Raw genomic sequence first — 12427 nt, forward strand, 5'->3', positions numbered from 1 at the left:
AAGAGCGCATTTTTTTATTTTTTTTGGCCATTGCCAGCAGCGTCAGGCAGATGGCTGAGTGTTATTGAAATGTTGGCCAACGCTCAGGTCAATTTGCGCAGAGACCGTGGAGCAAAGTGCCAGGGGGCATCAACGCAGCGGTTTCTTCTTCGTGCAAGTCTGTCTCTGAAGCTACAAATGCCGTATAGCGAAATGCAGAGAGCATCAATGCAAAAAAGAATAAGAATAAAAAAATAAAAAAACTAGCTTGTTCAGGCAAATCCATCTCTGAAGCCGTAGACTCGATCAAGACGGCTGTGGAGGAAGTTGGCACCCCCAAAGTCCACGGGGTTCGTCTCATGGCCAAGTCGCTGTGCATAAAGTCATCATGGAGCAAATTTGTTTTGCAGATGAAGCAAGTGAATCGAAACGTGGAGAATATCCGAGAGGAGTTCTGGCGAACCAATTGTGCCGACTTCATTTGGAGGTGCGGGCGAAAGAGGATTTTTTGCTGAAGTGGTGTATAATTTCGTCAATATGGAGCTTGGGAGAGGCCAGTATAAAGTTGATTGCTTCTTTGTTTGGCATCCCGACACTTGGTGGCATCCGGCATTCTTATGCAAAAGGTCAAGGCACCGTTGCCGGCATCCTTTATGGGCGAGTCGGATTTGTCTGGACCGGCTGTGTATTGCCATGAAGGCAATTCGGCAGGGCATGAAGGAGCAGGGGCAAGGATCCTGAAAAGATGCCTACTACTACTTTCCACATCTTGATCTACAATATCGCAGTTCCGGTATCCTCTTCATTTTCCGGATGAGCTTCTCCCTGAGGTTGCTTGGACCAAAGCACGACGGGGGGCAAACCCCTTGATGTCAGCTGTTTCTTCCTCACTGCCAAAGAACTTTGACTCTGCAGGTCGTTGAGAATAACTTCAAAGAGAAGCCCCTTGATCAAGATGCAGCAGAAAACCATGGCGATGGCGATAACAATGTCATTAGTCTTTAGAGGTAGCTAAGGAGGTGCCCATGCTGAGATGGCAGCTGCTTCTCCTCTGGCATTGGTGGTCGTGGCGCCTCTCTTCTACGGTAGTGCATTCGGTTGTCTGTATTCGGGACGTGCAGTTGGAGTCTCTGGCGGATCATTTGTCTAACAAGAGAGCACGAGTCCTTGGGCCACGGGATGAGGTGCCTCTGGAATGAGGTATATGTGATCCATTGAAGCGTACAGTGTTAATCTTGGTGTTGGAAGGCGCCATATGATTTACAAACTCGAAATTGTTGAACAACAATAAACTTCATTTCTCATAGCCAGTCTAGAATCTATAGCCCTTATCTAGAGGTGTTAATCCGTCTTAGCTCATCCTTTGTCTTTGCCCATACCCCTTTGAACGCCCAAGGATAGAGAGACTGAGCACTTTTGTATATCTCAAAAACCCACTTATTACAAAATTCTACCCTTCTCGAGCCGAGCACTGAGCTCACCAAGCCGACTGTACAACAGGACATGAAACACCTTTATCATTTTGACATCATTTAGGCTTCAACTTCGGACTGCTTCCACTTGGCGCCACCACCGACCAATCGACCACCCTCCTTTCGCTTGACGCGGCAGCTCATGCCAACGTTTTCGTCCCAGATGAATCGCCAGATGGCATAGCTCCAGCTTTGGTGGTGAGGCAGGGGCTCATAAAACTCCTTGGCAATTTCATACAGAGAATGAAGTCTTGTCCAAGGGATGGCGGGGAAGTCGTGGTGCTCGTTGTGATAGCCGACATTGTAGGCAAGAATGTTGAGAGGACCATAGTATGAAAAGGTCTCGGGAAGGGGGACCTTGTTGTCGGGGTTGCGTTGGGTGGGGGTAATGGTCTCGTATACATAGTGCTCGGCGATGAAGTGGCCAGCCAAGGGGTGCAGGCTGCCAGCCAGGAAGGAAGAGAGCAGCAGGTAGAGGAGGGCGTTGTAAGAAGTGAAGCGGACCAGGACGACATCAAACGCGGCTTGAACAAGGATGTTGAGGGCGTGAATCTTGGTCAAGTCCACGCGGTACACCGTCATGGGGCGGATGGCGTAAAAGAAGATTTGAAAGGTGCAAAAAAAATGCCTTGCCGAGGATGGAGTTGAGCACAAAGGCCTCGAGAGCGGTGGGCAGGTCAGTGTCGAGGCCATCCACGCCGAGGGACTTGTGGTGAGTGAGGTGGTACGGCTATAAAGGAGGCCAGACTGAGTCAGTGCACAGTTTCCCAATATCCTGCGGAAATGGAGCTTTCACATACCCTGAAAGAAGCACTGTAAGGAATGCCAATGGGCAGGTTGGCAACAATAGCGATCAAGCGATTGGCCAGAGGGCTCTTGAAGGCAAGATTGTGAGAGATCTCGTGGATGGCCAGAAACAGGTTCTGGTTCGCGGTGGCGCCAAAGACGTAGGCGATGGCCCAGAACTTCAAGGACCAGAAGGGCGTTGACTGTAGGAGATAGGCGAGGACAACTTGAAGACCAACAACGCCGGCAACAACATATTTCGTCATGGGTTCGGGGCCGCATAGCTTGAGGACCTGGAATGAATCCCGTTAGCTTTATCTAAACAGAGCATTCAAGTCGAGATGGAGAAGAGGCGTTACCTCTGGATGGGCTTTGATGATGGCGAGACGCCTCGTCCGGTGCGGTTCTTCAGTATAGGTCCAGAGAAAGTCATTGCTGTCCTGCTGGGGCGCAGGCGAGGAATTGGCCGGAGGAGTGGCCTCCTTGGTGGCCGTTGTGGCCGCGGATCGTGCCATTGGGGAGAATAGCTAGTATCACAGCAGAGCAGAGTAGGAAGAACAGCAATCGATAGCTGGCAATGGCGATAATAGTAAGGTGATGGTGGCACGGCAACAAGCAAGCTTCAACTATGGCGATTGTGTCACCACTGCCAAGACTCGAGTTGCGAGAGTTGAGATGCGAGCGTTAGAAATAGTTGGTCGCAGCTCTGGCGTGTTTGATCTGCCAAGTGGGCTGTTTCGTAATATAAAGGCGGTGGGTGTCTGCGAGGTACAATAAAAGTCCACGCAAGCAAAGATTGTGGCGGAAAACTGCCCCAAGTGAAGAAAAATTACAGGTACCGCCACCCACTGAACCACCTATAAATGCGGGGAGAGCGCTGTAAAGGAAAGGAAAAGCTTTGTCTACTAGCCGAGAGAGGAAGTGTCGGGGGGGCTGAGGCGCCAATCAGAGAGCTGGATCGAGCAGGTGGTGCGGATGGAGACGCCTCGGAGCCGAGAGCTGGAGCGTGGTCTGATTTGGGGAGTTGGTGAAAATAATGACACGAGTAACACAATGAGCATAAAAATAGAATATAGAGATGGAGGTTGTATAAATGAGAGAGTAAGTTGGAGCAGATGGACGAACAAGGGGAATGGGGAGGCCTTGTGTAAAGCTGCGCAGCTACTAGATACCTGTCCAGTTGACGATCTTTACTGCAACATGGAGCCGAGCTTCAGCCCACTTTGGCGGAGGCACTACTCTGAAAATAGCATCTCGCGTAACGCAACGCCATTACCCGGGAGCTGAACGATTATTGCTTTTGAGATGGATTTGGATCTCAGCTGAGTATATTTCTAACTGGTTGCTGAAGTTGCATGCAGCGGGTATGTTGTCTTGATACCTTCTAATAAAAGAGGGGGAAAATATATATATACCTATATATATATATCTCCTACCAGAGGCTCGCTGTGGTCAAATATGGATCTACTTATTCATGTTCCGGTCTCTTTTTATCACAGTTTATGCCCTCATCATCATACATTCGTCATATACTTATAGCTATAGTTACAACTACGATGGAGTCATCTCTACTATTATTTACGCCACGATACCTACTAATACTTACGCCAACATTGCCTACGACTTGGGTTGTTAGTTCTTACACGAAAGACATCGTGTAAGACGGGAAAAAGACCGCCATGCATTTCTGCAGGCTTTTGCATCGTTCTCTCCGAAAACGCTTTCGCGAGAGACGTAGTGAATATTTCGACTCTCGGGCCTTTGTAACCCGGTACGCGGCTCAACTATATGCACCCAGCCCCTTGGGCCGCTGTCCATCCGCCCACTCCCCTAAAAGAAAAGAAAAATGCAATATGTATACGAACAACATGTTTATACGCTTCACAATGCCGTCTCGTTAGGCCAAACTTTGGCTTATATACCTCTCCCGTCTTCTCTTCTCGTGGTATCAAACTTCGTATCGTTCATGATTTTATAGCCCGTTGCTCGCGCAAGAAAACACGCCGCCTACCGACCCAGAGTCATACGCATCAATGATGCTCTGAACGCTAGCGTACGTGCCCGCAGAGAGGAAGAACACCCCCATGATGATGATGAAGATGTTGACACCCGTTGAAAACGCCGCGGTGATGCGGTTTCGCTTTCGACCAGCCTTTTCGTCCACGCTTCGCATACGCAGGTAGGCAACGCCCCAGAAAATGAAGCCGAACCAGCTATCGAAGAGGGATGACATGACAGCCAAGACTATGAGGAGCACTATTGTTAGTATGGCGTCGATGAATAGCAGTCACGCTGAGCTATAAACAACTTACGAGAGTTAAAGAAGGGAATGACTTGAGAAATAATGAAGGCAAAGATCCAGGTAACGAGCAGGATGCCGAACCAGCTGGCCCACCCCACAACAGTGTGGCTGTTCATGTGCACCGAGTTGCGAAAGACGCGGAAGAAGACGAAGCGAGCCGTCACCGAAGCATACAGGCATCCCAGGAAAATCAGCGTCGGAATCATGAAGGAGAAGGCCGCCTTCTTGTAAACATCATCCAGGGATCCAAAAGCGGGAGCAGTCACATATTGGTTGCCAGTGTAGGCGTAGATGACTCCGCCAACAACGGAGAAGACGATGATTTCGGCAATGGTGCAGGCCCAGAGCGACTTGGGAAATTCCCTGCGAGTGACTTGATTAGCATTCTCTCTGAAAAGAAGGAAATGGGTTGAAAGAGCTACTTACCTAGGATCTCGCATCTCTGCAATGAAACTGGGGAGCGTAATCTGGCCGATAAAAGTATAGCTGATGTTCAGAAAGGCGCCCATGGCGTTGACGAATGAGGTTCCCTTGACGGGAAGAGCGGTGACAATTGGCGAGCCCAGGGCCGCACTGAAGCCCGCAGGCTCTTTCTGGATGGCCTGAAAGATGGTTGCCAGCAGCACAGAGATGAAGGTGAAGAAGGCAGACGCCGTGCCGAGCTTGGACATCATGCTAAACGTGCGAGGCAGCGAGGCGATCAAGCAGATGACGGTGACGACGACGCTGAAGACGACGGTGCGGCACCCACCGACGTGATCGCTCGCCGTCATGGTGTTGAGGTACTTTGCGCCCACCAGGACATGCAGGGCCTGGATAAACGTGTTGTTGAGGACGAACATGATGGCGGTTCCCCACCACGCCCATTCCTTGCCCCAGAAGAGCATCTGGCCAATGTCGCACACGTCGCGCACCTCTGGATGGCGCAGACAAAACTCCCACAGGATGAGACTTGTATAGAGCACAACGGCGGCAACGAAGACGGTCAAGATGAGGCCGGGGACAAGGCCCAGCACGCTGTACGACCAGGGGAAACTCATAATGGCCAGGCAAATGTACTCGCTGAAGAGCAGCGCGGCCGTCTTCTGCCACGAGCAGGTCCTGTATTGGATCGAGGTGCCATCTTCTGACGCGAGCTGTCGGTTGAGGATTGCTTCGCTCGACTCTTCGCCCTCAGACACGTCGTTCTTGAGATATGCGGGCAGCGGCGCGATGCGAGGCCCGACCCAGACGTTGGTACCGCCGAAGAGAGAGGCAAAGCGCGAGAAGCCGCTGGAGTGAGACACTGTAGCCTCGAGATCTTCCGGCTCTGTCTTGAATTTCTCAGACATGGCCGCGACAGGAGAAGAATATAATTGGGGGGGGATAGAAGAAGAAGAGGAAGAGAGCAGATGTGCTAGTGTATACTAGCAAGATCAATCTGTATTCAGCTCTTAACGAATGAAACGGGAACCAGACATCAAGCCAGACTCTACTATGCTATGCCACAGATATACGGACAAGATGCTATGATGAAGAGGAAGAGGACGAGATCGAGGATGACGGAAAGATGAAGAGAGCAGGATGGAGCGTCGGTGCAGCGAGGGCCCGACAATATGTAAAACCGGCGATCCTTCCCACGCAGTAGCACGTTGTTGCTCCCGCTTCTGGTCCAATGAGACGGGCTCGCAAGCAAGGTTTGCAACCAGAAGTGTTTTTAGCGGCAGCCCAGCGCAGGGATCTCGCGAGCACGTCAACCGTGGCGGTCATGGTCTGCAGAATAGAACCGTAAGAGAAAGGGAGCCAAGGATCGCCCCCCATGCCCTCCAGCCTTTCTTCCAGGCAGCGCTTCGAATTGTTCCCTCACCGAACGATGACGTTATTTCGATCTAGCGGGCCCCCATGCTGGGAATGGGGACAGCCTCCAACCCGCATCACGACGAATCCTGTGGAGTCGCATCATTTTTTAGCCCGCAGTCGTCGCGGAGCATTCGAGCCTTGCGGTCTTGGCTTGGCCACCCCGAAGAAAAAAAATGCTCCGCAGCGAGTCGTATAATTTGCCGACCGATCCGCTTTTCTGATGCTGCCGCGGATTGGAACAGGAAAAGTGGACGCTGGGAAAAAGAGAAACGAGGCGAGGAAAGATGGGATCTTCGCAAACGGACTTGGGACGAGTCGCATTCCAGTTGAGAGGACGGCTCTGGTTGCGTGCTCAGAGAGAAACCTGACAAGGGACGAAGAAATCAGGAGGGGCGAGGTGGACGATAAGGGCGGAGCTTGATTGGGCGAGGCGGCGGGTCGGCTCCTCGGTGGCTTGTTCTAGGTGAACTCTCCAGTGTCTGTGCCTTTTTGTCTGCTGCAGCGGCCAACAGATCTTGATCTCAACTCTGGGCTAGTGCCTGGGATGGAGGCCTTTTACTTTTGTCGCCACGGTGCCGTAAGAGAGCGTGTATGGATTGGTAAAGCAATGGTGCCATTGGCTCGCTTGGGGTCGTTCGAGTCGGTCATGGCGAGTTACTTGGTCGCATGGTTTCTCTTCCATGGCTTCACCGATACCTTGTTTGCCTGTGCCTAGGCTGGAGTTTTATGACCGAAAATGCACCGCGCAGATAGCGATTGGGGCTCTTCTTCTTCTAGCCTCCAATAGACGCGAGATGGTTGTTCAATAGAGGTCTAGACGAGGAGGCAAAGGGGTTAGCACGGCCCAAGTCAGAGATAGATTGAGAAGCAGCTGCACACGCCATCGCTCAAGCGCATCGCGCAATCTGCGAGGCCGGGGCTGGAGATGGCCAGATTGGGCAATTCTAGTGGTTTTTAAGCTTATTTCAGTACGTACCCTCTAGGCACCACCATTTTCACGTGCTATTATATCGACTGGGCTGATAAAGCCTGGATTGCTTTTTTGCTTTGGATCCCGGAATGATACAAGATCTCTCTCGAGGAGGGAAATATTGTTCATGCCGAAAATTGGACCCGCAGTGCAAAGTGGGTATGCAGCCTGGGGAATTCTACAACGGCAGTGACAGCGCGCTGAGAGCACTGCCAACAGCCACTCTACGTTCAACGCCACTCTCACCTTCGTGATATCGCCAAATGAAGCTTCAAATCGCAGCATCATCCATCTTTTTCGCTTTTTTCCTCTTGATCCGCACAACTTGAAGAAAAAAAACCACCACGACCAAGGAGACACGAAGAAGCAAAACAAGAAGAACAAAAAATATTTCGCACAACTGGCAAAAGGGTTCGGTGCCGGCCCCTTTCGGGTTTAGCCAGCACCTACGTCCCTGCCGAATGTTGCCGTCGAGAGTCGAACCGTGTTGTCGTTTATCCTTTCCTAATCGATCCCCAGAGGAGGCAGTTTGACCTGACCGTTGCACCACGGCGCCCCTGCCTCCCCGACTACCAGCAGCATTATCGTCGCTTATAACACTATGGTTGCTGTTTGGCTGGCAGTGGCAGTGCCACGTGGGCTGGCAGTGGCCAGCTGTCCTCTTCGCCCTCCGGCTGCGAGAAAAAAGAGCGCACCCAGAAGCTGTATCAAGTGCCAGACAGCTAGCTCCCTTGTAAGGCGTGTGATCCAGCCAACGGCCAGTGAAATCGATAACATAGCTCTGAGATAGGCTGAAATAGCTCAGAGTAGACGTGTGGCTGCTCTAGACAAGCCGGTAGATCAAGTTTGTGACATGTCCGTATTCCAGTCGTCCAGCTTCAGATATGGGCGTAGAGTAGATGAGAACCACTCAATCGACGGCATACAGCTCCCTGCATCTGGCACCAAATAGAGAGAGAGCCCCAAGACAATACGTGTAGCAGTGCCGGTTTGGTGGCTATGTGCTGCCCAGCTGGCTGTCGTGAAAAGGGACCATCACTGCACTTGCAGTCCTTTTCGCCAGTGTCAAGATAAAAGCGGGCAATTCCAGGTAAAAAAGGCGTCTGGCGAGCAAAGAGACACCGAATAGTCAAGACAAGCGTGTTTCCAGGCCATGAATAGCCGTTGCTCATCCATTGATCAGAAAATAGACAAATAGGTAATCACGGATCCAGGCAATAGAAGGAAAAAATACAAGTCTACAATGAGAGTGTGTCGTGGGAAATTGGTGGCGGAATAGATGGCGCTTGAGGGCAAGCTACTCCCGAAGTGGAAATGGGTTGCCCTTCGTGGACTGGCCGCACCGATAAATGCATGTGGATAATAGATACATGTGTACATGTACCTTTCAGAACGCAAAATCAGAATTACAACTACATGTATTATCTGCAAGATGGAAATTGTCCAGCTTGATCAAAGACATCTAGCTGAAATCTGCCTGGCTAGCACTGTGTTCCTAACAAGTGAGTGACGTAGATCAATCGACATCCATGTTGCCTATCTACTATCGCCGCTTTCACGCGCCCTTGACCCATGATTCAGCCATTGTCCAGAGTTTACGAGCAATAGCCGCCTCTTGCGCATATGTCGGTACCTCTTTGATCTGACAGTCGTCAATATAAGCGCCCGGATGATCTATGAGACTGTTATTCGTATTCTAGTCTTGCCAACCTGGAAAAAAGCAGCATACCTTGCAGATTTGGATCCAAAGCAGCGACGAGAAAGCTTGCAACTCCCTGGCTTGCCGTCTTATATGGCATGTTTGGATTCCGAAACTCGGTTGGGAGGTGTCTTTGTAGTTCAGTCAGGACAACTAATTAGCAAAACGTCAGCATCCCGTATGTCAGTCCATGGCAAAAGTAGAAGCTTGTCTTACCTCCCGGCGCAGCACTTACAGCTGTGATCCTTTCTCCAGCGTAGCCCTCATTCAGACCTTTGGTCAGGAGCATCAACGCCGTGCTGCTTTGAGAATAGGCCAAGAAGGGGATGTATCCCGTGCCGGCATCCTTGACCCATCCCATGCCGAGCTTTTCTGCGTTGTCAAGATCGACTTGCTCTTCTGGCGGAACATCTTTTCCCCCATCAAAGTTATAGTCGCTGAAGCGAAACGGTTGTACGTAGAATCCGCCGCTCACAATGTTGACAACGCGTGCCTTTGGCCCTGCCGCCTTAAGCTGTGGAGATAGGAGCGTCGTGAGTAGGAAATGACCAAAGAAGTTTGTAGCCAGGTGAGCCTCGATGCCCTGTTTTGTAATCTCTCTCTCCGGGATGGCCATCACCCCGGCATTGTTGATTATAATGTCAATACTCGGTGTTATTTTCTGGATGTTGGTTACTGCTTGGCGAATGCTTTCCGAGTTGGACAAGTCTGCTTGGACGACATGAATCTGCGACTTCATTGCTGCGTGCTCGTCACGAATAGCATCAGCCACGGAAGAAGCTTTGGAGGGTGTCCGAGCCGTGAATATCAAGCTTGCCGGGGTGTACTTGGCGAGAGCCTGAGCAGTCGCGGCTCCCAGGCCATTGGGACTCACTCCAGTAATGAGAACTTAAAACTTGTTTATTAGCACAGATCGTGTTGTAATAGAAGATGACTAACTCGTCTTTCCAGTAATCTGGTCGCGAAAAGAAGAGGCGACCTCTTCGGCAGTTGTCTCTGCGCCAAAGTTGTTGACCAAAGCCATGGTGCTCTATACCATTTACGGATCCAACCATGTGTATACAACGAGTCTTTGCATCTAAAATGCTCTAATAGGCTCTATTTATATCTATTTCGACACAGCACAACCTCTCCCCGGCCTCCAATATCACCGGGAGATTGTTACTATCTCCGCCTTGAAAGCCAATCTTGCATGGCCTTTTTAGGCAAAGCCAGATCGGAATAGTGGCTTGCAGCTGACGGAGTTAATGCACGATCGATTGCCCGCGCTAGCTATCCCCACATGGCCACAAGTTTGTAAGACTCGGTGCGTCGTGTGGGCATCACGTTTACTCGTTTCCTACATCATGGGAAGATCGGCAGCCCTCATTAGCAGCTAAGAGTAGAAATGCGTTTACTAATCAGTTACATTTGCGAAAGTTGCCACCGAGGTATATTGAATTCAACTCCGTTCAACGCTCGGAAAACCTATGGAGGACCATCGTGCTTGAGGGCTTCTTCAACCCATTGCCATAAAACGTGGTTGGCAAAGAAACCCGGATTCATCTCCGACATCAGCGTCAGCTTTCTTGCTATCGCAACGGCGTCGGAATTTGCACGTCTGGTGGAAGATATTGCCATTCGCTCCTGTTCCTGTACTTCTGATGTGGTCATGTCGTCTTCTTGTAGCTCGGCAAACAGCTTCCTGTTCTCATCACTCTTGGCTCGTTCATGCAATAAATGAAGAATATCTTTCTCCTCAGCGCTTGGTTGATGTATGAGCTCGAACAATCGTCGGAAATGTTCATAGTCATTTCTTGAAAGTAGCCGAACTAGTCGAGAGAAGGACCACATATAATCCGATACTTGCCAGAGCTTCAAAAGGGAACCCTCAGAGCCTATCTTCGTAGATCGTTGGCTAAAGCCCGTTCGAAAAGCAGCAGTGAGGGACCCTGAAGGCGGTCTGGCTGAGCCCCCCTAGTCCTGGAGTCGCGAGCAACTCAGCGATGGGGCCTGTCGACGCCGAACTCCAGTCAATGATACATGTGATGTTGAGATCGTCATCGACGTATATATTGCCAACATGCAGGTCTGGGTGAGAAAGGGTGAAGCTGTTGTCATAGCCTGAGGAGAGTTGGGGGATCATCTCGACCAGGAACTGGCCCGCAATGCAGTAGAGAAGTCTATTTTTACTATGATCGATTTTTTGGCCAATCGCCACAAAATCATTCCACCGCCGTGATGCCATCCTGTAACTATCTGTAGTCTTGTAATGTAGGTCATCAGGGACTGGAGCATTAAAAACGTGTGGTGCAAACGGAAGCTCTCGAGCATGAGACGCGAATGCTGATATGAGTGACGCCAAATAATCGTCTTCTTGGTGAAACGGTCCTCGGTCTAGGCCAAGCGAGTCTCTCTCTTGCTAAGTAAGAGATGGCGAGAGGCATTCACTAATAATGTAGTCTTCGTTTCCATCTTTCAATAACGAACCAATCTCAGGAAAGCGATGGTCAGATAATTCTGCCATGATGGAGCCAAACTGCTCCATGACCTTTTCTCGGCCTTTGTCAGAGATGGGCAAAAAAGTGAGAGGATTTCGACTGCCGGTGAATCGATTTGGGCATTGAGACCAGTCGTAGGATCCCAATGAACGGCCTGTAGCTTTGCTCTGAAGGATATATGGCACGCCAATGCTGTTGTCGGTGGTTCCACTGAGACAATGTCAGCAGCTGGTTCTTCCAGCGAGGAAACCTGCGGTACTTGCCTGTACGAGTAGACCTCAGGTACCGGAATGGAAGTATGAGCTTTTAGGTACATCAGCGTGGAAGCCTCGCTGTTCACTATCTTGGAGGAGGTCTCATCCGAGTAAACGTTGTTGCGGCCGGCCATTGGACATCGAAACACCCACTCGACGCCGTCGTCGAAAGTCACGAAAATGACCCAATTTAGGCTGCTGCACTTGGGCATCTTGGTCACATTGCAAGTGCATTTTCGGCCGCGGAGTTGCTCTGATAGGGAAAGAAGTGCTTCAAGGTTGAAGTCTGCGAAATAAAAGATTCGGTCTTTCATGATTGTGAAGTCTCCAGATTTTTTGGTGCAAGATGCGAGAGTTGGTGTTGAGTAATAAAACATTTGCCAGCAAGAACGCCAAACACATGTGAATACGTACTTGAAGGAGTAACCTTAATTATTGGGTCGAACACATGCAAGTGCTAATTTAAGCGGCTAGCCGCTGCCGCAGCCTGTGATGATAATAATTAACCATTTAAGCTATTTAATAAATATATGTTTATAAATGAAACAATAGGTGTTTTCTATCTTCCTTGACAAGGAACTCTAAGGCTTTACCTACTAGTATATATTGTAAGTAAGCATAACAGAAATAATCTATTTCACTCAGA

The 12427-nt window shown here is 50.2% G+C and overlaps 7 protein-coding genes across 7 annotated transcripts; all 7 read right to left on the reverse strand.

The window, feature by feature from the left end:
* Window positions 1–88: 88 nt before the first annotated feature.
* On the reverse strand, window positions 89–460 carry TrAtP1_007015 (uncharacterized protein; the record flags this gene model as incomplete). Its single annotated transcript, XM_066113355.1, has 1 exon — window positions 89–460. One exon carries the CDS (start codon window positions 458–460, stop codon window positions 89–91), a length of 372 nt encoding a protein of 123 aa, XP_065969441.1.
* A 293-nt stretch (window positions 461–753) lies between these two features.
* Window positions 754–951, reverse strand: TrAtP1_007016 (uncharacterized protein; the record flags this gene model as incomplete). Its single annotated transcript, XM_066113356.1, has 1 exon — window positions 754–951. The coding sequence occupies one exon, from the start codon at window positions 949–951 to the stop codon at window positions 754–756; it is 198 nt and encodes a 65-aa protein (XP_065969442.1).
* A 1014-nt stretch (window positions 952–1965) lies between these two features.
* TrAtP1_007017 (uncharacterized protein) lies at window positions 1966–2752 on the reverse strand (the record flags this gene model as incomplete). Its single annotated transcript, XM_014082191.2, has 3 exons — window positions 1966–2181; window positions 2252–2530; window positions 2597–2752. The coding sequence occupies 3 exons, from the start codon at window positions 2750–2752 to the stop codon at window positions 1966–1968; spliced, it is 651 nt and encodes a 216-aa protein (XP_013937666.2).
* Window positions 2753–4209: 1457 nt separating this feature from the next.
* TrAtP1_007018 (uncharacterized protein) lies at window positions 4210–5870 on the reverse strand (the record flags this gene model as incomplete). The annotated part of the gene is made up of 3 exons (XM_014082190.1): window positions 4210–4481; window positions 4550–4902; window positions 4966–5870. The coding sequence occupies 3 exons, from the start codon at window positions 5868–5870 to the stop codon at window positions 4210–4212; spliced, it is 1530 nt and encodes a 509-aa protein (XP_013937665.1).
* Window positions 5871–8820: 2950 nt separating this feature from the next.
* TrAtP1_007019 (uncharacterized protein) lies at window positions 8821–10099 on the reverse strand. Its single transcript, XM_014082189.2, has 4 exons — window positions 9987–10099; window positions 9264–9935; window positions 9078–9200; window positions 8821–9022 (listed from the first exon to the last, which is right to left on the reverse strand). Exons 1-4 carry the CDS (start codon window positions 10069–10071, stop codon window positions 8904–8906), a joined length of 999 nt encoding a protein of 332 aa, XP_013937664.1. The 5' UTR covers window positions 10072–10099; the 3' UTR covers window positions 8821–8903.
* Window positions 10100–10514: 415 nt separating this feature from the next.
* On the reverse strand, window positions 10515–10880 carry TrAtP1_007020 (uncharacterized protein; the record flags this gene model as incomplete). Its single annotated transcript, XM_014082188.2, has 1 exon — window positions 10515–10880. One exon carries the CDS (start codon window positions 10878–10880, stop codon window positions 10515–10517), a length of 366 nt encoding a protein of 121 aa, XP_013937663.2.
* Window positions 10881–10944: 64 nt separating this feature from the next.
* On the reverse strand, window positions 10945–12095 carry TrAtP1_007021 (uncharacterized protein; the record flags this gene model as incomplete). Its single annotated transcript, XM_066113357.1, has 3 exons — window positions 10945–11285; window positions 11517–11737; window positions 11791–12095. 3 exons carry the CDS (start codon window positions 12093–12095, stop codon window positions 10945–10947), a joined length of 867 nt encoding a protein of 288 aa, XP_065969443.1.
* Between the last annotated feature and the right edge of the window lie 332 nt (window positions 12096–12427).

This window comes from Trichoderma atroviride, chromosome 3 (genome assembly GCF_020647795.1).
Source record: "Trichoderma atroviride chromosome 3, complete sequence".
Lineage (NCBI taxonomy): Eukaryota > Fungi > Ascomycota > Sordariomycetes > Hypocreales > Hypocreaceae > Trichoderma > Trichoderma atroviride.